The 25,854-nt window shown below is 32.9% G+C and overlaps 1 protein-coding gene across 1 annotated transcript in view; it reads right to left on the bottom strand.

The window, feature by feature from the left end:
• LOC137407124 (uncharacterized) overlaps positions 1 to 25,854 on the bottom strand; it is a 48,206-nt gene that overhangs the window by 8,730 nt on the left and 13,622 nt on the right. The window contains exons 5-17 of the mRNA XM_068093725.1: positions 21,951 to 22,092; positions 20,867 to 20,993; positions 19,336 to 19,514; positions 12,729 to 12,809; positions 11,422 to 11,529; positions 11,204 to 11,289; positions 9,835 to 9,869; positions 8,539 to 8,653; positions 7,931 to 8,136; positions 4,927 to 5,043; positions 4,415 to 4,540; positions 3,035 to 3,118; positions 504 to 632 (exon numbers count right to left, since the gene is read on the bottom strand). Of these exons, the coding sequence (XP_067949826.1) occupies positions 504 to 632; positions 3,035 to 3,118; positions 4,415 to 4,540; positions 4,927 to 5,043; positions 7,931 to 8,136; positions 8,539 to 8,653; positions 9,835 to 9,869; positions 11,204 to 11,289; positions 11,422 to 11,529; positions 12,729 to 12,809; positions 19,336 to 19,514; positions 20,867 to 20,993; positions 21,951 to 22,092 (1,535 nt within the window). The remainder of the gene's footprint in view (positions 1 to 503; positions 633 to 3,034; positions 3,119 to 4,414; positions 4,541 to 4,926; positions 5,044 to 7,930; positions 8,137 to 8,538; positions 8,654 to 9,834; positions 9,870 to 11,203; positions 11,290 to 11,421; positions 11,530 to 12,728; positions 12,810 to 19,335; positions 19,515 to 20,866; positions 20,994 to 21,950; positions 22,093 to 25,854) is intronic.

The raw sequence follows: 25,854 nt of genomic DNA, 5'->3' as shown, positions 1-25,854 counted from the left end.
TAATACTTCTGGGTAAAAATTTAGAACATCTACTAATCAGGCCTGACATAGATCCTATCTGCTTATTCAGTTTATTGATGTGTGTATCCCATATCAGGTGACTGTCCAAATGAATTCCTAAGAATTTGATTGAATATATTTCCTTTAACTTCAAACCAAATAATTTTATCAATTTTTCTGATTGAATTTTATTTTGATAATTTCTCATTACAATGTACATTGTTTGTCCATGTTTACAGTTAATGTTTTTGTATTACATCATGTGGGCAATGTCTTCACTAATCGTTATCATTGCGATTGTTGATATCATCTAACCGCGATCAACTTTTGTTAATTTTAATCTTGAACCATCCTGGAAGTCAGATCTCCTCAAGCAACAGAAACATTTGCAAAGGATAGAAAATGCCAATAATTGTTGATAAAATTTACTAAAATTTTGTGTGGGTTCATCTTTAAAAACACCAGTGATGATATAATTGCAGCTGCTGGAGCCAAGCACTTACTTGCCATCACCTGAATCTCACAGATTGTAAGTATTGATGCCAGGTCCATCAGCTGAAGGCTCACATATCTACCAGATAAATTTCTGCTACAAGATATTACTGCTGCGCCATTTCGTCCTCCAGAAACACCTGTTGAGCAGCATAAGATGAGGTAGAGTAAAGTATGATATGGAGCACTCTCATATAGCTATCATTGACGTATCTGTGCATCAGTCTTAGCGTTATGCATAACGTAAATGAGAAAACTACAACATCTGTGTTTCTTGTACTAGTGAGGAACGATGATATCGAACAGCTTTGGTATGCTATAGCTGAGTTGTTCCTAGCAGCAATTTCATTATGTGATAATTTTAGCTGCAGTATCTATTATTAAAGGGTTAAAATTCTGTAAAATTCAATAAACTCAATCATAATGCCTTTTCAAAATAACTATTGTTTTATGCATAAAGATATAAGAATAGGAAGAATATATCTAATATACCGTAAGTATCACAAGTTTTGTTCCAGCAGCACATAATGGATTGTCACACACTGCTAGATCAGCTTTGTTTAACCTTTCTGTTAATTGTCTCATGAAATTCTAATGTGGCTGTAGTACAGCAAGTTTAATCAGAAAGTTTTAGTGGAATGTTTCAGGTTTCAAAAAGTATATGGTCTCCCTTTTTCACACGTTTATTAAAATTCTCAAGTTACTGGCTTACTAAAAAAATACATTTTATTATACTTTAGGCTCATATGTGGTGGATATACCAAATGATTGTTCTAATAAAGCGATATGGTGCTGCAATTACATAAAATTTTTGTAAAACTCCCTTAGCTGTTTGAAAGTGCTTTAATTGAGCTTCCTAGGGTTTCGTTAGTCTGCTTGTTAACATAGAGGCAAGTTGTTTCTTTTTGTCAAATAAAACTATCTCTTTTGTTGATGCAGATGGAAACAAAGTCATGCTGAAGGATATTAATACTTAAGGTATCATCGGTTTTCGAGTACAAATAAAAACTCTTTGAGCTGTGAAAACAGGTTCATCTTCTCACATTTATAAACATGAACAAATAACGAAGGCAAAGTTACTCAAATTTTGGCTTTATTAAATTAGTTTTAGATCATTGCAGCAAAATTGTTTTTTTTGCTTTTTACTCACTACAAGTTAGTCTTTAGAAGTCCAACAAAATAAAAAAGCAAGATTTGTTTTCTTTGTGGCGTTTGGCAGTTGTGCTAGACACAAAAAATAATTCAAGCTTGTTTTACTGAGTGATTTAATTCTAAATTATGAGAATACAGGTAAATGGTAAAAACAATTAGTTTCAAATATTAATTTGGAACAGATAAGCGTGTATTACGTGTAAATATACTATCGACATAGTAGTGAGTATTTAATATGATGGCAATTGAAACATCATGCAAAAGATGCAAAAGCAAGAAAACACATGAAGTAAGACATGAAGGTACTAAAAATAATTTCTGTTAAAATAGACATGGGTAAAAATCAACTTAAAAGATTAGTTGTATAATTCAATTTCAGCTAAGTTGATTCCAAAATATAAGTTTTTATTCTCCTTACATTTGGTTAAAGTAACTAGGTAGATAAAAAATAAACTTGCAGTCAACTATCACTGTAATTATAAACTGAAAAATTATTATCATTAGATTCGACAAAACCTGCAAGCTGTTTTGTTGATAACAGGTTTGATTGCAAGATTGATTACTGCAAGGTTTGATTGCTGATAAGTTGAGAGAAACAACAAATTGCGGAATGAAAAACCACAACATGTCTTTTCATCACATAATATCATGTTCTGGCTATTAAACTATTTTGACCGTATGATATTTAGTTGGTAGATTTTGTAAAATTGTCAAATTTGTCTCAACTTATGCTGTTTAAATTCTGCTTCAAGAAAAGCAAATTTAGAATACAACTTTCTTTTTAGTTATATAAGACCAAAAGAAAAATTACTTTCACTCTTTTTGGACAACAATAATAAAAATACCAAATCACAATAGTTGCATGAATCCTGAGGTCGTAATTCATGATAACGGCTATCGATTACTATCCAAATGTCCGGCGTTGCACGGGCATTAAAAAACAGCTTATAAACTGGCAGTTAATGTAGCTGTCATTGGCTAATTTGAGTAAGCTAGTATACGTATTGCTTAACATACTAATTAGTGATGTGAGAGCGAGCATTTGTGATGTTGCGCGTAACACAGTTAATATGCGTATTTTAACTTACACTAACTATTTGCCCAATGTATTCATTACATCCCGTGTAACTTAATGGGTAAGTTTGTTGCCTTGCGAATGAGAGGGCCCAAGATTAAATCCTCTGCGACGCAGATTTCGCATAGCTAGGTTTTAATTGCTAGAGCTGGACATAAGGTACAAAAGGCAAAAAAGGCAAAAAAGGTACAAAAGGCAAAAAAGGCAAAAATACAAAACACTGAGATTTAAATATATAGATGCTGACACACAAATTTGATAGTTTCTTCTGACTATATTAGCAATTTTTACAAAATGAAGATCCCCTTATGTTACCTCCTTCATAGTAGAAACAAAGTGTGTTCAGTCTGAAGTTGGGATTGTTTCCGATTCTTATTTGAAAGTTCTTCAACCTGTCAGCTAAAATGTACAAAGAGCCCAACCAAATTAATATGTCATTTCAGCAATCGCTCCCATACATGGGGTCTTCGGGTTACAAAATTTTTTATTTAGGTTGGTTTGAGGTTACGAACATGTCTCATGAGAATATCTAAAATAATATGTAACTCAGTTCTATCATAGCATCAATTACAACATAAGCTACACAAACAATTGTGAGTTAAGAGCAGAGGTAATTAATACGCTTTGTTGTCTTAATGGTAGAGGAAGATATCACCAGTGCACCACTTGGTTTCAGTGATATGGCTTTTTCCTTTTACCTGCAGTTTCTTGCTCTTTTAGCTTTTTTATATTTTGTGACTCGTATTATGACTTTAAAATGCGAAGCAGATTTTTCTAACAGTTTTGAATTTTAGCAAAAAATATCTCATCATTAAGGTGGAACTACATACTAATATGAGTGCAAAGTACCGTAAAACCTCTAATTAAATGCCACCTTTATTTAACCACCACTATAGAGGAAGGTGTAAAAAATAGACCCTCATGACATTCAATTAGAGATTTTACTGTAGTTCAGTCAGAGTGATCCGACTTACACTGAAGCAGGGTTGTAAGTTGAGGATCCGCTGTACCTAACTAATAGTTTATATACATTGATAGCTCGTATAATAAAATATTTGTATTATTAAAAACATCTTCTTTTTTTGTTTAGTCATTTTACAAAGCTTGATCTTACAGTATTCACAACCTTACATGATTGAGACTACGTGTTATTAAGTAAATAGTCTCAAACCTACTGTGCTAAACTACTTCTCTATGGCAATCACAGAGTGATATTCTTTATAAAATAAAGGGCATATAAAGTCTTTATTGAAATGTTTATTGATCTTAGTCTTATTATTTCTTATCTTAGAGGAATTCATATGTCACATTTCATTAAAATTAAACAGGGTTTTTAAAAAACAACTTTTCATCTTTGGATTGCTATAGGAAATATTTTAAATAAAGTTAGAGCTGAGGAGCTGGTTTAGGTAAATTTAAATGAACTTGTTAAAAAAAATCTGCAATAAAAATTTGTTTAGTGCTCTTTGCAAATGTAGTAAATTCAAATATGGTTGCACCTCTTGTATGTATTGGTTTTCCTGTGCACATTTGTATGCCTTGAATCATCAATGCCCAAAACTAAACAATAATTGATTAAAAAGTTAGTTTTTTTGCTTGACCCTGACTTACTCTGTATTCTTTGTACGCTAGTAAAAGAATGCAATAGTTAATTTTTTATCAACAACTGTTAGGAACTCAGTCAACATCACTCACCACAGCAGTCATCTCTATTGAACACGACTATTGTGTCTATTACTTGAGACGAGTGTTCTATGCTCAGATCTACTCGTATCCATGGTTTGTCTTGTCTCATTGTGTGGGTGCAGGATCCATAGCGTGCTAAATTATTATATACATCAAACGTGTAGCGCACAATAGTATAAAGAGTTGTCTTAGCATTAAGTTAGCAGTAAGAGAAGCAAACTCCCAATTAACAACTTTTTAGGATTTTTGTAAGCCAACTGTTACTGTAACAGAATATTTCTGTTTAGTTTAGTAAATCTTGTTATGTATTAAATTTTGTGATGAATTACTTACACAGCATAGGTTTAGAAAGGATTGTTTTCTCTGGTAGACCAGCACTTTTTAATTGGTGTCAGAAAACAGCTGATGAGCTGTTGCATTTGCCAATATAGGAAGTCAGTCAAATTTATTAATTTATTCATGTGCATTAAGAGCAAAATATGAAGCAACTGAAAGTATCTATTGTGTGTTATTTTGTTTACCATCCCCATTAGCAGGCACCCCGGTGATTGGACCATCAGTAGCCTTCCATGCTCCCCATTCTTCTTCACTTTTGTATGTCGTACTCTGAATCACATTCGCTCTCCATGCAATATTCACTGCAACAGTCATATAGGTAATAAAGTTGAATTCATAGTTTTGTTTTACACTTAGTTTAGTTTTGTTTTACAACTCATTTTAATGCAACTCTTTACTAATAATATTTGAATAAGAATCCCAAGGTTATCAAAGTAAACAAACTTTTTGATGTATTCTCATTCAGTGGCAGTAACATATATTTCATGTTTCATAGCTTTTATTTTATTATATATTAATTAAGAGAGATGCTGCATATAATGTATAATAATCCAATATAGATTATTATAGTATAAACAATATATGACAGTATACTATAGTATTATAAAATGAATTAAAATAAAATGTAAGGCTCAATATTTTAATGTAACATGATAAAAACCAATATCGTATGATGTAATGCAAGGCAATATGATAGAATAAAACATGAAATAATAAAATATATTTCATTGCAACAAAATATGTTATTATATTATAACATATTTAATTATACATTATAGATGCATATATCTTGTATAATACATATTATACTAACTATTATATATAATGTATATAATATAACATATATACATGTAGATATTATATTATACTATATCAATGATATAATACACTATGATATATTAAAATATATTATAACATAATATATGATAACATCTTTATTATCATATATTATATTATATGTTATAGTATAATATATTATAATATCAAAATATATTATCATATATTTTAATATATCATAATGTATTATATCATGTATATAGCATATTATAATCCCACGACCAAACGAGCGGAGTGAATGTTTGAGAGTTTTTATGATAAATGCATGTGCAGACAACTTACGAAAATCATTCATCAACAACGTCGCAAACCCTTGTACCAAAATTTCATCAACAAGTTTAACCATTTTTCTGTGGAGTCGTTTATGTATAATAATGATACAAAACCCATATAAACCTATTTAAATATATTACTAAGTTTTTGAAAAGTGTCGACAGTATCTTAAAACTTACCCATCTGAACGAATTATACACAAATAGGCAGATTAATTTGGCCGAAAATCGTTAGTAAATCTTGCTAAGCCCTACTTTTATCAAAATTAAGACCGGCAAACGAAACGCCGAGCGGCAGAGAATATAACTATCAAGTCGTGCGCATTTCACGAAAAAATAACGTGCACATTTCACCAGTCTATAGCATCATCGAATTGCCAAAGGTTTCTGTAATTAACGTAAAAGTACTGAAATATAATTGTTTCTTTTTTGCCTATTTCAAAGTAACTGACATTTTAGACACTTTTGAGTACTTTGGTATTCTAACTGATGTCTAACACAGTGAAAGTAAAGGAAATGACGATGATATTTTTTTTAACGATTCTTAGGAGATTATTACAATATTTAATTATAAGTTTGGATGACTATTGAAGTGTTATAGCCACACTAGCAACATCGATGATGGGCAATATGTTGCTGTTATTATTTTTTCTCAATAGTTTTGTTAAATAGATGTTTTTTAAATCTATATAAATATCACAACTTCTTGATATTGTTAGCTATGACGTTTTAAAATGTAAACAAAATTGTGCATTGGTTTTCTATTATTACTGTATTACTATATTAATAATATTGGTTATTTTAATAATATCAGTGCATTTTACTTCTAATATTGCATTTCTCCTATTGCAGGGAGAGAGAGATATAAACATATAATCCTTTCCTTTCACTATTGCTGTTTGTTGTATATAATAACACCCACACCCAGTACATTACAGCTACCGTTGCAGCTATCCTCTTGCACTGCAGTGCCATTTGACTGCTAATATTGCATTTCTTAACCATCAGTACCCTTTCTTTTTTTCAATATCACTTTGGCCATGGGCTGTATGACAGGAGAATTTCTAGTATCTATATACATTATGAGATATTATATACATTATATATAATAATCAATATAATATATAATATAATATATATATACATCTATAGTATATAATTATATATGTTATAATATATATTATAATATGTATTGTAATATAATACATGATGATATTTTATAATATATGTGATATTGTGCTGTCTTATGATGTAATATAAAGTATATAGTATAATATGTTACATTACAATATTATATAATGTAATACGGCATACATTATTGGATATATGATATAGCATGATATAATATGATGCAATATAACACAATATGATAAAAATCTTATATCATATAATATTACAATACAACACTACAGTGCAATAATGTATAATTCAGTGTAATATGATATATGATATAGAATACACACTGTACTATATGCTAGAATGTACAAAATGTACAAAATGCTAGAAGATAATACTATAAAATATGATATATCTATTTAGTAATGTAATTTAGTTTGTCACATATTTGCTGTAGTCATAACAAAAATCGTTTGTTTAGTTTTAATTTAAAGTTGCAAAAATAAATCTCATCTGCAAATTATTAACTTTACAATTTTAATATTGGATTACTAGCTGCAAGCCGAAGATATGCCTAAAGAGTTACTGTATAGTTATAGTGAAATGCTACAGTCTTAGTTCATTTTCCTTAAAAAGATGACAAAAGCCCTTATGGCTGACAAAACCTGATTAGTTCCAATATGTAATGAAAATAGTGTGTCTTTTGGTCACACATTTACTGGGGTTTGAACCACTGTCTTTCCGCATTAAAGCTAAAAAGGGTCTTTTCAGTTTAACTTTGTCATTAGTGTTTGCGCCAAAAAAATCAAGTTTTTGCTATAGTCCTTAAAATGAATACTTGCTATTTATAGAATTTATTGCAACAACCGCAGTAGGTACCATATCACCTATCTAAAAAAACCACTGTGTACGATTTGGTTAAACTTGAAACCTGGTAACTGCTTGACTAACTGCCTATACTAGCCTGGAACAAGAGGAGGAGTTGCTCTCCCACTGAGGGTCTCTGTTTCTTGCCTTGAAATACAGTTACTTATCTTTGCACCCGCCCACTTTTCAAGCCCTTGCACAGAACAGACTGACCAATCATGGTCTTGCCAGACCCCTCGTCTCATCACTCCAGAGTAGCAGAGTTCTGAATTCCGGCCTTCGTAATCATCGCCTACACCGAGCCTACAACATATACGAACTTTTATAGTTTTATATGCATCTATTTTCATTCAGCGCAAAAGAATAACATAAGAACATAAAATGATGTTTATACAGCACACCAACTCAAAAGGTTAACATAACAGGTTCATTACACAACTTACCAACACAAGAGAGTAGCATTCAAGGTTGATTACATTGCATACAAACACAAAAGGTTAACATAAGAGTTAGTACCCACAGCATACCAGCCCAAAAAATAGTTTAGCACTTTGAGTGTGCATATCGGAAAAAGCACATGAAAAACATCATGTATTTATGGGTTTATATGAATGATGTAAGATGCAACACACCAAAGCACACTAGTGTTCATGTAAGTGTGCAGCTGAAAGTGCAATGACTAAAGTAATATTAAGTACAACATACGGATGCATGGCTTCATGGGCAATCAGTCTGGCAAGAGACGCGAGCTGAAAGTTGACATGACTGACACCAGCACATCTGTCGTTACCATAATGCGAACAGACACCTGCTCGTTGGGCTGCAAAATTTGTAAAATTAGTTTTGTATACAAATATATCATTACTTTCGCAAAATGTTATACATATTATAGCTTGAGAGTCCAAAATGCAACAACTGAGGGTTAAAGCTTAGAAAAATGAAGAAACTGTGTCTTTTATTTTTAGTTTGAACCTTTCAAATGTAGGTTGAAACCATCTTTAAACCATAACTGTCACGAACAACTTTTATTGTATTTGCTAGGTAAATCAGACACGCTGATTCCGATTTTGTACTCAAAATAAAGATTAGTCCACTAACCTTCAAAGTCATTTAGGCTTTTTTAAAGCGTTTCAATATCCGTTTCGAAAACGACACAATCGGCATTACAAGCTCCGCCCATAAATATGTGACGAAACCTAGCTTTTTCAGAAACGGAAGTTAGGAAAGTTTAGTCCGATTTAGAATAATAGAGATGAGTGTCTTAAAACCCATTACTATCTAAATCCAGCCTGTAAAATAATTTCAGTTTTTTTTATGAAAGGGATATAAACTATTTAAAATTGCTCGCAGCTTGTTACATGACGTTTAAATGGGCTGGACGCCGAGAAAAATGAGCTCAAAAAGCGCGGTTTTATCACGAGCTAGCGTTGTTATCGCGCTTTTTAAATATGCAATGCTAAATAGCTTATCTACCTTTCAGAAAAGACTGATATTATTTTTAAAGCTGGATTTAGATATTAATAGATTTTAAAACACCCATCTCTATTATTCTAAATCGGTCTAAACATCTCTACGTAACTTCTGTTCCTAAAAAGCTAGGTTACGTCAAGTATTTATGGGCGGAGCTTGTTATGCCGATCGTGTTGTTTTCGAGACCGATATTAAAACGCTATAAAAAATCCTTTAACACTCTGAAAGCTAGAGGCCTAATCTTTATTTTGATTACAAAATCGGAATCATCATGTCTGATTTACCCAGTAAATACGATAAAAGTTGTTCGTGGCAGTTATGGTTTAAGTATTACTATTTAGTTAATGTTAACAATTAGCTTAAAAAAAGAGAAAACGCAAAAATTCACTAATCAAATTTTGTAGCTGTTTGTTGCCAGCTATAATGAAAGCAAACAGTTGAAAAAATCAATAGTGTAGTGATTGTGTAGAAGTTAGTGTAGTGATATAATACTGTCATTGTGTAGAAGTGAAAACAGCGTCAAAAACTCACCCAGGCCAACTCTTCCATGCCATATGTTTGGTTTCCTACAATCAAACTACGTGTACTCTTTGGCCTTTGAGTTATAAAAATTCAAAGATTGAAGTTATGCATTGATAGCTTTAAACTATTTTTTTGAAAAAAGGCTTTCTATTTGCAGCTCACTATTGTAGCGTAGGTTTGAATCCCCCTTCTGACGTTGTTAAATTTGTGTTAGATCAGATAAAAAAAGGCAGTCAGTAAAATGCAACTAAAGTTTGCATTGGCTGTACTTGTTAGCAGCTGATGGTTTACTTCTTTATGAGATTGTTAATGTTTCTATTACTACTTTACAAGGTCTACAGTAGCCTTTCTCACTCCATTTTCATGGCGGGCATGATGCAAAAGTTGGAGCCTATCAGCAAGTTATCCGCATCATGGTAACGGCCTAAACCCGCAAGCTAAGCGGGTTTTACTTCTCGCAATATTTTTATCGAATACGAATGATGATTCCATTTTAAACACATTCATGTTTTAGTCGTTTTTATTTCGATTTGAGCAGTTCACATGCGGCAATGTTTTGAACAAATGCTGCCAATCGTGACAAGACTGCATAGCTATTCATAGGTCATTAATTAGGCTAATACTTGATCTATGGGTCAAATGCTAGTGGTAGATGTGCATCGCATCGTGCGTGGGATGTTCATTGAAATACTTAATTGCAAAATAACTCAACTTGCGCACAGTTCGGAATGCGCATCATGAGCGTCATGTAACAATAGTGACTCACTCTGTATCACTAAACTTGTGTGACACAGCAGCATTTAAATGTTTCATGAGCTCTCCATATAACAATGATATGTCACTTTTTAATAGCTTAAATTTTACGATAAAATCGCACAGACTGTTAGGCCGCCGGCAGGCGACTTTTTTTGCAATGAGGAAGCTAACTGACCAGCCACTTGGTCCCACCGAACTGAGAATATAAAGGTCTGACCCAGCTAGAGCAAGAAACTGACAACAACTTAGCCGGCCAGTGGCCAGTGGGCAGCCGAAAGAGGAAGGCTGCCGTTTATGACTTATATAAGGCCTTGCAAGAACATAGCTGATAACTGATTTCTGAAGCTTCTATATGTTTGCTATTTCTGTTGTGAGCCCTTTTACTGTAACTTTATATTACACTTAATTTTGTATTATACATAAATATGTTTATTATCTACGAACTCAAAGTGGCTGATTTTTACAAAGAGGCAGCCACTACATGAAGAAGTACCAGCCACTACTTAAACCAGAATATAAGGAAGTAAAGAGCTACTGTGGAGCTACTTCTACCAGACTCTTAGAGAGCAAAGGTATTGTGGCATTGTGTTGTTTGTACTAAAATACTAATTATTATACTCACGACGAGAGAATGACCACTTCATCCCATGTGGAATTGTCCTTGAAGCTTTTCTTGACCCACTTGCAGATAGCAGATGGGTTACTCAGCTGTATATAATATACCGCAGTGTTACTAGTTGCCCACAGGAACAGTCATATAAAGTTCATACTCCATTCAGTCTGCATTCCAAACTAGCAAATAATATTCAAGATAATGAAATACAGGGACAGAAAACTTACAGTGTTGATGTCAAGAGAAAGAGGCATATCATCATCAATGAACACGATGTCTCTAATGATTATCCATACTGAGAAACCAAAGGTAGGGTGAAGGTACCACAGTTGAGCCTAGGTCATAAAATAGCGTCAAGTTTTAATCGAATGACAAAAACATTAAAACTTTGCTGCTTTATCACTTTCAAAGTTACATATGTATGTATATATAATAAAGTAAACCAAGCTGAAATACAAAAAACTTTGAAGTCATACAAGGAGGTCTCTTGATACTAGATTGTATTAACAAGTTTCCATCAACTGTGAAAGCACTCAGGATAGCACAACTCCTTTTGAATTGATTATCAACCTTAAGCTCTAAGCTTGTAATACTCAATGAAAAAAAACAGAAATTAAATAGAATAAATAGTTTTTTACATTTTGTCAGGATATTTTGGAGGTAACTGAAAATAACATAATGGTAGATATAAACCGAGCCTGATAGATTGTGTTTTTCTGTCATGAACAGAAAAACAAATCGCTTTACTGTAAAACTTGTTTGCTGAGGAGAAATTTTTTTGTTTTATCTAGTTTTGATCCTTTGTACCAAGAACTTAAATCAGTATTTCATTAGTAACTAATGTTCTGTCAGCAGCCATTGTTTATTTTCTCAGTCAGTTAAAAGTGCTCAGTGTTTTTGTAATGTTTTAAGAACCAATGGCCTAAGTAACTTGAAACTCCAAAATTGTACTAAAAGCTTGCTCTGTACAAAGTGGTCTAAATGTTATAATCTTCTTTATCTGTAGACCAGAAGTACGTGTTGTAAAAACAAAATAAAACTGGGCAGCTGAGTTTATTAAGGTGTAGGATCTAGTGGAGCGACAACTCCCTTAATTATCCCGGGCTACGCTTCAAAGTTTTAAGCCTGTTGTTGCAAATTACAGTGAATTAAATTCTATTTAGTTCAAAACTGGATTTACTCACAGCTTTGCTTGGTTAAGCTTGGTTCCCATGTAGGCTGCAAGCACTGGCGACAGCAAAGCAAGGCTATCAGCGATGAAATATGAAAGGTCAACGCAAAAGTTCAGCGCTGTTCAACTTGCGCAAAGAGCTGCGGGCAAAACCTCCCAAGATGCACTGTACAGGTGAAGGTCAGCATTTTCAAGATGGCATGGCAAGCGGCATTTTTATGCAATTGCCAGCGCCGCAGATTTATGTGAACGTTAGCTGCCGAGCCTAGCGTTGCAAGTGTTTTGCTGCGCGAGATTACCGCCGGGGTCTCGCATTCGACATGGGAACCAAGCTTTAGGGTCTAGCAAATAATATCTGCTTACATTGTTGAATGAGAGGAGGATGTGATGAATTAAGTCTGTTCTGGATGTTGATACTTGTCGTTGGAAGTCATTCATGTAGTACTGAAAATTTAAAACATGAGATGCAGCATTTGTCATATCAGCACTCAATATCAGTACCATCAAAATTAACATACATATTAAAATATTAAAGTTTGTATGTCGTAACTAGTTTACTGCCACCAAGTTACAGATTATCTTGAGATCTAGGTTAGCCTTTGGAAGCACTCAAAAATGGGAATTGTTAACTTTAATAATCATGGAACAAAGAGTAATTTGCAGCAAAATATTTTATAGATAAATGAGGGACAGAAAATATGAACTCTACCAAATTTAAGAGCAAAATAAGCTTTTGTGAATTTAGGAGCTTTTACCCATATTTATTTAATTTGCTGCATTATTAGAAAAAAAACTTTTATATTATCACCAAAGCTGTTAGAAGTCTTAAAATTAATTGGGCAGCCTATCAACTTAGTATTCCTATCAATTTCTTCAAAATTATAAACAAATGCCAAAACATACAAATGAATATTAATGCAGTCACTGCTCATGAATTTTAAAAATCATTTTACTAATGATTGAAGGAAACTATAGGATATCACAGTTTATAGGTTTACAACCTGCAGTTATGTGTCAAAATATAAAGTTGATTTGTTGCAACATTTGCTTTGAATATCAAAATTATCAAATTTCAATGCAATAGACCTTTTTCCTCACATAAATTTCCCCATTGCTATATTGGAGTTGTCTTCTTTAAAAGGGTAAACTTTGTTAGCAATGAATTGAAGAATATGATATAACAGCTTGTAACCATTAGTCTAGTATTCAGATGCTCTTAATGCTGCAACAGACCGTATAGCTTTTGGTTGCGGAAAATATGCACAAATAATATTGAACGCTAGATTTTGCATTGTTAGAATATTCAGCAAAATATTTGCAAAAATGCCCTGGCCTAGCTGCACATATCAACTGAAAGAAAATCAACAACTTAGCCATCAAAGAAAGCACATCAAGCTCACAAGTTCTTCTAGTATATATAGTTCGTCAATGGGTGTGCTGCACTGGGTAACCAACTAAGAAATAACCACTATGTGGTATCTGGTACTATCGTTCAGACATCCAACATTGTTAGCACTTGCTAATTCAGCCTGTTATGTGATTATTGTTTCTTGATGTACCACATACCAATTGAAAGAAAAGTCGAAAAATTAACTTCTGGCCGAAATGCACCAATTCACTATTTCTTTCAGTAATAGTTTACCTTGTTTATATGTGGTTAATGAGGTAAACTTAGCCATTAGCTGTAGAAAACTTGAAACTACTGCGACTGCAAGAAGGACACAAAAATGTAAAAATTAATTCTTGTGGTCTTTTTATTCATAAAAAACTGCAATTTATCGGAGCTAGTCCAGATGGCAGTTGTTCCTGCGATTGCTGTGAGACTAGCTGCGATTGCTGTGGAAAAAAATGTTCAGCTAGAGACGTTGATTGCCTCCCTTACCTGCACATAGTTAATGGAGCTGCAAGGCTAAACACAAAAGTGCGTATTATGGCCAGGTTCAGAGACAAATGATGGTGACAGACATAAAAAAATCATACTTTTTGTTTTTAAAGAAGATGGCTCAAGTATGTTTGAAACCATAGATTTTGATGAAAAGTTTTGTTTGGATATGCTTTCGAATATTCAGCTGTTTTTTGAACATTACATGGCACCTCAGATGATCATTAGCTCAGCAAAAAAACGAAAACATTCCGATTAGAAACTTTGTGCTATGTGAATAGCCATTGGACTATTGAAGACAGTTGGAACATTAAACACAGTAACTATTTATATTCTAGGTATAAATTGTATATATTAGTATATTTTCATCTAATGCATATACAATGGGTACTGCATGGTTTCGTATACCATACATGTCTGACACATGTTTCAAATACAAAATGCTTGAAAGAAAACTATTTCCCAAGATACTTCTAATATATATATATATATATATATATAAGTACAAAGATGGAAAAAGATTCTAGCAACAGTTTATGACTAAAAGTTTCATACTGCATGCAGTAATCATCAGATGCTAATGTGAAGACTTCACATTAGCATCTGATGATTACTGCATGCAGTATGAAACTTTTAGTCATAAACTGTTGCTAGAATCTTTTTCCATCTTTGTACTTATACAGGCTCGGTGGACCACTTTGAGCACTATATCAGTGAAGTCTCAACCATTATCTGTATATATATATATATATATATATATATATATATATATATATATATATATATATATATATATATATATATATACAAAAATTAACTTCTGGCCGAAATGCTCTGGTACATGGTAATCCCTCTATCAGCCATGACCTGATCTCCTGGCACAAGGTATTGTAAAAATGAACTACTCGCTACCACATGCCGGTCACTTGCTCTCCCACCCCAAAGTTCTGGAATGTTCATGATTGATCCTTGTGGAGCAATAGCAATCAGCAGTTTTATAGTATTGTGGTGCTTGTAACTACTCTATGTGGCCAGCTGGCACCGCAAATCTGATGGAGTTTGTATGAACATTTCTGTGCCGCGTACTACACAACGTAAATGTTTGAAATGACCGTATTCATTAGGTAGAGTCATGTCAATCTCTTGCCTACTGTAGAAAACTATTAGAGGCCTGAGAATTGCTGCCAATAGACCTACCATGCTGCCAAATGTGCGAGTAGCTTCCTTTGGTGAGATTTCAAACCTAAAAGTATAAAGAGGAGTAACTTCCTTTGGTGAGATTTCAAACCTAAAAGTATAAAGAGGCGGAGCTAGGTATATACTAAATATATATTGAAACAGTTAGGTTAGAATAGTTTTGGCAGCTCCACTGTGGCCATTTAGCTATAATGAAACAGGTTATTGTTGACATTGGCAAATCACACCCACCCTCTCTCTTCCCGTACACCAAAGGAAACTGCCAGAGATATATCTACCTGTCAGCTAGGTCCTTAGGTAGGAGGCCCAGTCGTAGTTTCATTAATGTGAGCAGAATGTCATCAGCAATACACAACTTTGTTTGGTGACAGCTCATGGAAGTAAAAGTAGTAAAGCCTTTATACTTTGCCCTCAACAGTGCAGCTACAGCATTCCTAGATGAAGTGTTTGAACCTTTTTTTCTCGCTTTTGCAGCATATTCACATAAGCTATGAAAAAGTTCCAATTTTGGAATCCCAGTATCGAAAACACTGTCCTTACCAGATTTCAGAATTTGTTTATATTTGGGCTGGGTGTAAAGTTTTAGCTGATTCATCTTTCTTCTTAAAGCAAGTGTTTGATTAAAGTATCGCCCTTGCAGAGATTTCACCTTTTTACTCAAACGTCTTGAAATGGAAGGTGTCGTAAATTCAGGTTCAGCTGGTGCTATTTCAATCGGCGAGTCTTGTCTATCACAATAGGAAGCGCTTCCAGTTACTTCTAGCCAGTCTTCACCAGAGGCATCCGACTTATTGCCATCATCAATTATAGGAAAATGTTTATCTGTAGCCACTAATGCATTTGGGACTCTGCCTTGCGGTGGAATACTGCACAGAGAACAGCCCATGTGTAACGTAGGTAATGGATTCATTATTGTTGGGGCACCATCAATGAAATGTTTACTGCAGATAACAGAATATTTTGAAGGAGACCAGACTTTTTTAGAAGATGTCTTTCGATTGACTAAGGATTTCCATTGTGCTCGTCTTTTACAGTCGACAGGAAATTTAAAATGAGTAAATGGTAAAGGGCACCCACATGAACCTGTATAAAAGAAAAAGAAAAATATATGATAAACATAAAGTACAGAGTAAGCAAAATATGCACAATATGCAATAAGTACTGACTTATACAGCATATGCGAACCTAATATCAGAGAAGAATTTTTACTTACTGCACAACAAGCATCCCAAAACACTCAAAACTTATCAGTTTAATTTTAAATGTTTTTTTCAAATAATTATATGTCAACCTATTTTATTTCCATGTTTCGGTGACCAAAAAGGTAAACTAACTCTAACTAACTAAAAATATGGACCGTTTTCATAACATCGTTAGTTAATATCATCACTGCAAATGCTAAAGAGATAAATTATTACGAAGACTTGACAGAGAGCGAGATTTAAACTTTTACTGAAGATGAAACTATACAAATTATCTGTTATGCATAACCTTTGGCTAGGTCCCGCAGCATTAGGTATAAGAATTAACAAGGTTAAGTACATTTACCTATTCTAGTTCATTTAAAAGAGCTTTTCGCCATAACAACTTGTCAAACAATGATGACATACGCTGCCAAAAGGTTTGAAGTAGTTATTTTTTATTATAGTTGTTTCGTTTAATACTCTAAATAAAAAAGGTCAACCATATGCTATGTGTCGAAATTCCATGCTAGTCATGACAATGCTACATCGATGGAATGTAAAAAATACACATATATTAACTCTAAAGGCTGAACAGCTTAATGACAAAAAGGCTTAACATGCTAGAATGGCACATTTACAGGGCACGGTCACACTCTCATATGCACTAACTAATCAACAAAAGATAAGGAATATTTCATAACTCTGGCACTATCTATTTATCGAAATTAAATTTAAAATTAAGCTAAAAAGTTGACAATTAATAATATAGAAATATAAAAATATATACCATATTATGTAAACGATTTCTAGACAATATTGAAATTTTGATTACAAGTAGAATATTAAAAAATAGCTGGAAATACTACATACACACCTTGCAATGTTTGATGAACTCTACAGATTTCTTTTTTGTGTTGCAATAGCTTCGTCGTGTTGTTTGTACATTTGTACACAGCACAAGATTCTTTTGGCTTTTTTTTTTGTTGCACTAATGGTACATGGAGTGACAATGATCACAAACAAACTAACTAGCAAGTGCTAATAATTTTGGATGACTGGCAAATAACAAAAGACTATAGCAGCTGCCAAACATAGATTGCACTGTACCAAATTAAATCGATATTATAGCCAAGTTTCAACGAAAAAATAGTTTAGGTTTATTAGTGCACTTATGTAATAAATGTTTACCTCATTAACCACATATAAACAAGGTAACTATTACTGAAAGAAATAATGAACTGGTGCATTTCAGCCAGAAGCTAATTTTTCGACTTTTCTTTCAATTGGTATGCGGTACATCAAGAGACAATAATCACATAACAGGCTGAATTAGCAAGTGCTAACAATGTTGGATGTCTGAACGATAATACCAGATACCACATAGTGGTTATTTCTTAGTTGGTTACCCAGTGCAGCACACCCATTGATGCACGATCTATACTAGAAGAACTTGTGAGCCTGATGTGCTTTCTTTGATGGCGAAGTTGTTGATTTTTCTTTTAGTTGATGTATGCCGGTAGGCCAGGGCATTTTTGCAAATATTTTGCTGAATATTCTAACAATGCAAAATCTAGCGTTCAATATTATTTGTGCATATCTTCCGCAACCAAAAGCTATACGGTCTGTTGCAGCATTAAGAGCATCTGAATACTAGACTGATGGTTACAAGCTGTTATATCATATTCTTCCATTCATTGCTAACAGAATTTACCCTTTTGAAGAAGACAACTCCAATATAGCAATGGGGGAAATTTATGTGGGGAAAAAGGTCTATTACTGTCACAGCATATTTCCTTTAGTTTATTCAGCAGCTCAAAAACCTCTGATAAGGACAGGTACTTCATCCAGTCACACATACCAATAAACTAGACACTTTATATATAACTCTGCAAATAAATGAATGTAAAATGATAAATTATAAACAACCTAAACAAGCATTGTTCTAAAAATGTATTCTAGTTCCAAAAAACACACACATGACATATGCATGCTTTTCTATTCAAAGATGGAAAATACTCATTGGAGATAATGAAGGCGAAGACAGAGCAACAGGTAAAACTATTTTATGTTTTTTACCAACATGGTTGCATAATTATAATTAGCCAGAATACACTGCAAATAAATATTAACGATTGTTTTGTAAAAGTAACATGAACTAATTAAAAGCAATTAAAATGTTTTTAATTTATCAATTTTAAGTCTCTCACACATTTTATTCTCTCTCATTCCATAGATTTCATAGCCTTATGCTTTAAAATCTCTCACGGATTTTACATCTAATAGATATCTGGTAGCATTATGTAAAAGATAAAGTTTTGCTGTTTTCTACTCCACAATATTTAAAATATGTTTTTGACAATACCATAGACATAGACTAGTAAACATGTGGAATAATTAATTTATTTGTTTTTGTTGCCGATTAGAAACCATCTTATTTATACATTTAATTTTTTGCCTTTCTGGGTAGCTCAATACTGCTGCATGCAGCTGCATATCAAAGACTAATCGATTCAAAACATAAAAAACAGAAAATACTCAAATTAACTATGCTGTGTGTCTGAATTTATGCTTTACGCTATAAATCTTTCCAATTAAAATCTGTTTGCATACGCCAGAGCAATTTTTTGTAAATTGGCAGCTCAATGAAAGGATATAACTGACTTTGAAGTCAGTGACAATTGTTTTCTTGTCTACAAAATCCTCTCACCTTGTCAACAATAATTCCGAACTCAACAAAAAGATTCCGACCAGAAGGTGGATCTAGTTTATAAAATTTGGGTGTTTGAACATCTGATGCCGACCTTTTTCCTCTTCGACCTTTTAATCTCTCGCTGATGGTACTGTTCACTGCACCAGCTAGCTTCTTGTATGTCTTTCTTAATTCGTCTGAAACAAAGTATTCTAAGAGTAACATGCTAAATTAATTAATGCATTGCGTAAATACAGTTGGTAATTTGATAATTGAAACAATATTTTAAATTTGATTATCCATGCAAAAGGTTATAATAAAAGCTGTGCTTGTTTTTGCTGTTTTCAAATTATTGATTCAAAAAATTCATGTCTCGGAAACATGTTTTAGTATGTTGTCTCTCAATATGGAGATCTAAAGAGCTTCCATATTAGCAAAGCAAATTTTTAAAATTAGTCAAACAAAAATTCACAAAATATGTATCAAAACAGAAAAAGTGCATTACTATTAGGATCTCTGTGTAGCATTAAGACAACCACCGCTTTTTGGTAGAAAAGGAAAAACACTTAACTACGAGTGAGTCACGCATCATAAGCTAATACAAATGAAATTTTTCCGTGCTGGTGTTATTAATAACAAGCTTAAGTAAAACTAAAAGGGTGCTTTTATGTTTGTTTTTTATCGAATTGGATATTTTTTGAAAAACTTTAGACATACCTTTATCAAAAACTGTTATGGTGCTTGTATTAGCAGTTTTCTTCTCCAACCTCCAAGAGAAGACAATTTTGTTAAAGTAAATTATGAACAGAGAGATTTTTTATTTTATTTTAATTTTCCAGATCAGTGTGGAAAAAAATTTGTGTAATTTTAACTGCATAAAAACTAAACCCTCACCATACCTAAGTGAATACAAGATTGTAAATGTGATGAAACATTGAGTTGTTACTAGTTGCTTACGAACCAATGCCATTTACTTATGTGTGAGGAGATTAAGTTAATACCGAGTCAAAAAATGTATATTCTATTTGTTGTCTTGTACAACTTGACATAAAAAATACCCACTTTTTTAGTAGAGTGTTAACCGCGTTGCAAATTTAGATGGATGTGCCGTAAAAAAACCTTTTCGCTACCTCCAAAATGTTTCTTAACATACTGCGTTTGTGTTTCAAAAATACTTATGTATAACTAGTGTTCGTATTCAGCGCTTATTAATTAGCGCTTTAATAAGGCCTAAGATAAATGGGGCATGTGCACAAGATGGATCATTAGCCATTACTAGAACCACTATTCTATTTACAACTCTACGAAGGAAGAGCATTTAGGGCAGATCCAGGCTGAGATACAATGATGTAGAAAAGTGTAACATAAACTTGAGGGAACTAGACACAAACAGATGGCAAAAACCCCAAAAAAGAGCAGCCAGAAAGTCAATAGTAATGCTTAAGCTATAAGACGGTCATTGTTGAAACGACCGGCTGCAAGAGAGCTAAAAAGAAAAAGAAGTAAAAATTATTGCAGTAAGTAATATAGTGCGGTGAATAAAACTAACCAAACTCTGAAGCGTTGGCAATCCGTAAGCTTATATCGATGTCATTAGCTGACCTCTTCTTCCTTTTGTTTTTCCACCCTTTTTCGTAGATGACATAGTCATTTGTATTCGTAATCACCAGTCCATTCTAAAGCAAAGAAGTCATGAAGTATTTTCATGAAAGCTTGCACTCTTATTAGGGCTCTATAGCTTTTCATCATACCAAAGTTGGCTGTGAACCAGATTATGTGCCTATAAGCTCATGCAAAAATATTTCATGTTACATTTTATGATGAACTTATAAATGTTTATGATTTACTTCCTCTGAATTAAAAGTTTTTAATTATCAGGTTAGTGTTATTGTAGTCTCATGCCAACAAAGAACCCAACACTTCCTCTGCTTGCATTCTTAAGAAAAGATATCTTCATTAGCTTTTGGCTCAGCATTTGATAAATTGGAATGTTAGCCGTTCTTAAAATAGCTCAACAAAAAAATAACTACTTATTTAGATGTTAAGGAGCTAAAAGATTATTCTAATCATGACTTATTGTTTACTTTTCTGACTAAAAGTGACCTAAAAAACTAATAATCGGTGATACCAGTATTTAACACACAACTAAATTTCATAAATTTCTGTACAATAGCCTTCTCGAAACATCAGTGTAATGCACTTGTCGGCACTTTTATATAATAGACTGCTTGAAACATCTATATAAGGATCTCTAGAAACCTCAGTACAGTAAACTTTTGGAAACTCCTGTATAATAGACTTTTAGAAACATTCGTATAATAGATTTTTGCAACATCTGTATAATAGATTTTTAGAAACATCTGTATACTACACTTTTGGAAACCTCTGTATAATAGACTTATAGAAAAAGCTGTATAATAACTCCTAAAAACTATTGTAATATAGGATTCTGGAAACTCCTGTAAAATAGACTTCTAGAAATTTATGTAAACTCTTTAAGTAGCTTTTTGCAGTAGCTTCTCTATAACTTGAAAACAGTAATAACCTCAGATTAGACATGAGAGATTAATTATGTTTAAACAGAAAATTCTTGTACTCTCGTAAAGCGCGCTATTTGCTTGTTGTATCCTTACCACTCGCTCTCCGCAGAGAGAAACTGAAGCCATTCCATATTCGCTGTCTCCTCCTTTTGCTGTACCCACATAATAGCATCCTGATGGTGTTCTAAGGCGTCGTACCATCCTTCCATTTACAGTGCGCTCCGATGTTTCACTTCTATACATGTAAACACTTTAACCTATTACCACAAACATGTCATTAGGTACTTGTAACTTTGATCTTATGCAACTTTCAGCTTTTTTTGAAGCTTTTATATTGATACTATGTTTAACAGTTCAGCGGATTTTCTTTTTGTGACCAATTGACCACAAATCATAACTAAGGTGGCCCTAACTGTAAGTATCAAATTTTTGCAAATATATGTCACTTCTTAGGAGTACACTTCGATTTTTTTAAATTTGAATGCAGCAGAAGGTCAGTAGGTAAAACCCAACCATTTGCAATGATAAATCATTACAATGTTTCATTTAGCTTGCTAATCTAACATATTACAGCAATTTCAAAGGAAATAAATTGATTTATAACGAGTAAGAAGTAAATTAAAATTATTAAAAAGAATGTAGCAAATTGGTAGTACAGAGTTTTTGAAATCCTCACTTGAAACAACTAAAGATATTTTCAAAGTTGAAGATGTTAGAACTTTTATATATTGTACACCTGACATGCGTTGGCATGCGTCTGTTAGGAATGACAATACGTGACACCAATACTTATTAAGTGGTAAAATAAGATGCCGCCAGGACCGTTTAAGCTTCCTAGGGTAGTCTTAACACTGATCAAGAGGTTCTTCTGTTTAGACACAACTGTGATTCAGAGGAAAGGCTCAGCCAGCTAATCAGCTGCAGGGACTGCCAGCAGTGGAAACGCTGTTTACAAAAGCTTTCTTAAATGGAATCCCAGGTCAGTTTTAGTGGATGTTCATTGACTGTTGCCAGTTTATGCACCCTAAAAGTGTGCACTCACTCAAGTTAAAGCCAAACAGATTGAAGGAATATTTGAGCATGATCAGATTTAAAGTTCGTCTGATATATATTTTTAGTCGTATTTGAGACTTGTGTCTAAATAACACATAAAATTACACCGCAAGAAATCATAGTCATGGAAATCTTTACAGCATCAGTATAAGAATATTTCAAATGATTTGCTAGTTCATCGAAATCAAAGTAAACCATCCACTTTTTGGTTTACTGGTAACTCTTGCTTTGACATTCATCCGGGTTATCAAGCTATAAATTTTCAAAAACTTTTGAAAATGCTTCCAAGTTTTAAACAATTTATCAACTTGGCCAATTCAGACAAACTGGGATAGACATTTTGTTTTCTACAAAAAAGTCTAAAAACTTACCATAATTATACTAGGCATGGCATTAACATTCAAAAGAATTTGTTAATGCATCTTTTAATTAAATATGAGTCTGACTTTAGCAAACTGAGTTTTGGAAGGTCTTCACTGATCTGTGTATTGGTTTTATTTTACCATTTGCATTGATGTTACTTTATCACGATCATTACGCCATCGGTGCAGACCTTCCAAGACTCAGTTCACTAAAATCAAGACTATTAGTTTCCTCAAATCAAATAATTAGACAAAAAGCATTACTTATCTCTGCTAAGGCTCTTTATAAACTGGGCAGCATTCCATTGTCTGCTAACAAAAAAGACGTTGAATCTAGCATAATGAAAAGTGTTAGTATGTAGGAAAAGTATATTAGTTTAGCATTCCTGGAGTCCCTGCCGAGTCAATTTGGCCTAATCCGTGCTGACCAATGATAGTTGCTGCTGTTGAGTCATGAGCTAAGGTTTTGCTTAACTCATAGCGTGACGTTTCTCTAGCTTCTTTAGAAGGCAGCCGGATTCGAATTATCACTTTTAATTATTAAGTTGTCAATTGTCATGGGATTGTTTATTAGAAATTACAGGTTAGTTGCATATGCTGTTTTATTTTATTATACCATGTTATATTGTTTCTTGTCACATTTCAGCTGATGTTCAGTACTTTTATTTGCTATTATACTGTAACTTTTCATCTTTTATTGCATTCATATTTATTGTGCTTAGCAAGCTAGTGTAAAAATGGTACTGAAATGTTATTTAAGGTTTCACAGTAAAAATAAAGGTTGTGAACCGTACACTTAACCAGTATAATTGTCTCGCTTAAAATCCTGAGTGAATTCAATATTCATAGTTTTCAACAAACTCTACAGTGCAGACTCAACTGTACTTTAGCTCGTATTAAAGGTCTTATATTAGGAGTAGATGTTTAAAATTTTACTGCACTCACCATTAGCATTACTAAAATAATTACCTCTCTCCATATTAGCATTTGAAAGAATCAACATCAGCCAAATAGACAGCATCTGCGTCGAGGGTGTATAGTGTTTATATGTTTGAGTAAGTTTCATCAAAGATGCAAGTCGGCAGGACAAAAACTTTCTTATCAAAAATTTTACTAAGGCAGCTCTTCAAAAAAAGCACAGCATCTCCTACAGAGTGCTGGTTCAGTGGTGGCTGTGGCACAGCAAGCCACCACTTACAAAAAGTTTTAAGCTCTTTTCCTAAATGATACATACATGTATTGATTAATACAGAGATTATTACTGTTCATAATTGGTCTTATATTTTTAGTATCATACATTAGAAATAAAAATTGACTCATATTATTTTAGGTTGCAAGCATAAAAAGATTAGAGAAGTCAATCAATAATTGATTGCTTCATTTGACCTCTCAGCAATTTGCTCTACATGATGAACGATGGGTGCTTAATGAAGTGTCTGATCATGACAAGGTGATGTTTATAGCCTTATACTATCTACTTGTTCACCATATTATATATAAGATAAGATATATAAGATCAGTTCTTATGTGTGCGAAAGTCAAAAGAGTAAATATGGAGAACCCTTTGATGCAAAATTGAATACAAAGATCCAACATCATTTTATATGTAGAAACCTGATTCTTACACCAAAACTGCCGAAAGCACTGCAGCTCAAGAATGCAGTTAATGAAATGCAATCTTTCTGCTGCAGCGCAATATAATAAGTCAATAATCCATAATATAGTGTCTAGATTGAAGAATTTTGAAAAAAGTCATAAAATAAAGTTTTCATGTCTCTTATGTATATGACGCGACCAAAAAGCATATCAAACCAAGTCGGGTATGTTTGTGTAATTGGCTCAGACAGTCAGTAGCAATCTTTCATATATTCATATTGCCCTGAATGTTTCTCACACAAAAATTTGCCATCAAAAAGAAAGATACTAGAAACAACACTTCAAAAGTAAATCTTGTTGCTGAAATCTAAATAGCAATATATTTTGCAAATTAATTTGTGGATAAAAAGCAACAATTCAGTTTTAGAGGAGGTAAGTTTAACTAACAGAATTCAACACTAGAACTATTTTGGTAGTTTTCGTGAAATTATTTGTTGTCAGTTTTGTTTGATTAAAATAGAAAATTGTTTTATATATCCGGCATTTCATTTCTGTATGAAACTTGTAATTGCTGCATTGTTATTAACACCGGATACAAAATACACCAAAAAACAATGCTATCAGATATTTGGTTGGTCATTAAAATTTTATCAGTTTTAAAAGAGGTTTGTCATTAAATTATTTATTGTTAATTTTTATACTTTTGTATTGTAAATAGAACTAATGAATTGAATCAAACAGTATGCGAATTATTAATAGATGTCTTCACCAATCTCTTTTGTCATAACTTGAATATTTACAAATTAGCACTCTAATTTCACCTACCATGTTTTATCATGCCAAGGGAGTCTTGATTGCATGAAGCTGCGCAACTAATAAAAAATTAATGAACTTTATATTATGAAGTAATTATTCTTAGTTTAATTAAATTGTATATTAGATTTTAACCCAAGTGCATTCCTTTTTTACTAGAAATCCTTAAAAAT

The sequence above is a fragment of the Watersipora subatra genome, chromosome 10 (assembly GCF_963576615.1).
Source record: "Watersipora subatra chromosome 10, tzWatSuba1.1, whole genome shotgun sequence".
Lineage (NCBI taxonomy): Eukaryota > Metazoa > Bryozoa > Gymnolaemata > Cheilostomatida > Watersiporidae > Watersipora > Watersipora subatra.
The sequence above is the reverse complement of the archived record's forward strand: the minus strand, read 5'-3'. Positions and strand labels throughout refer to the sequence as shown.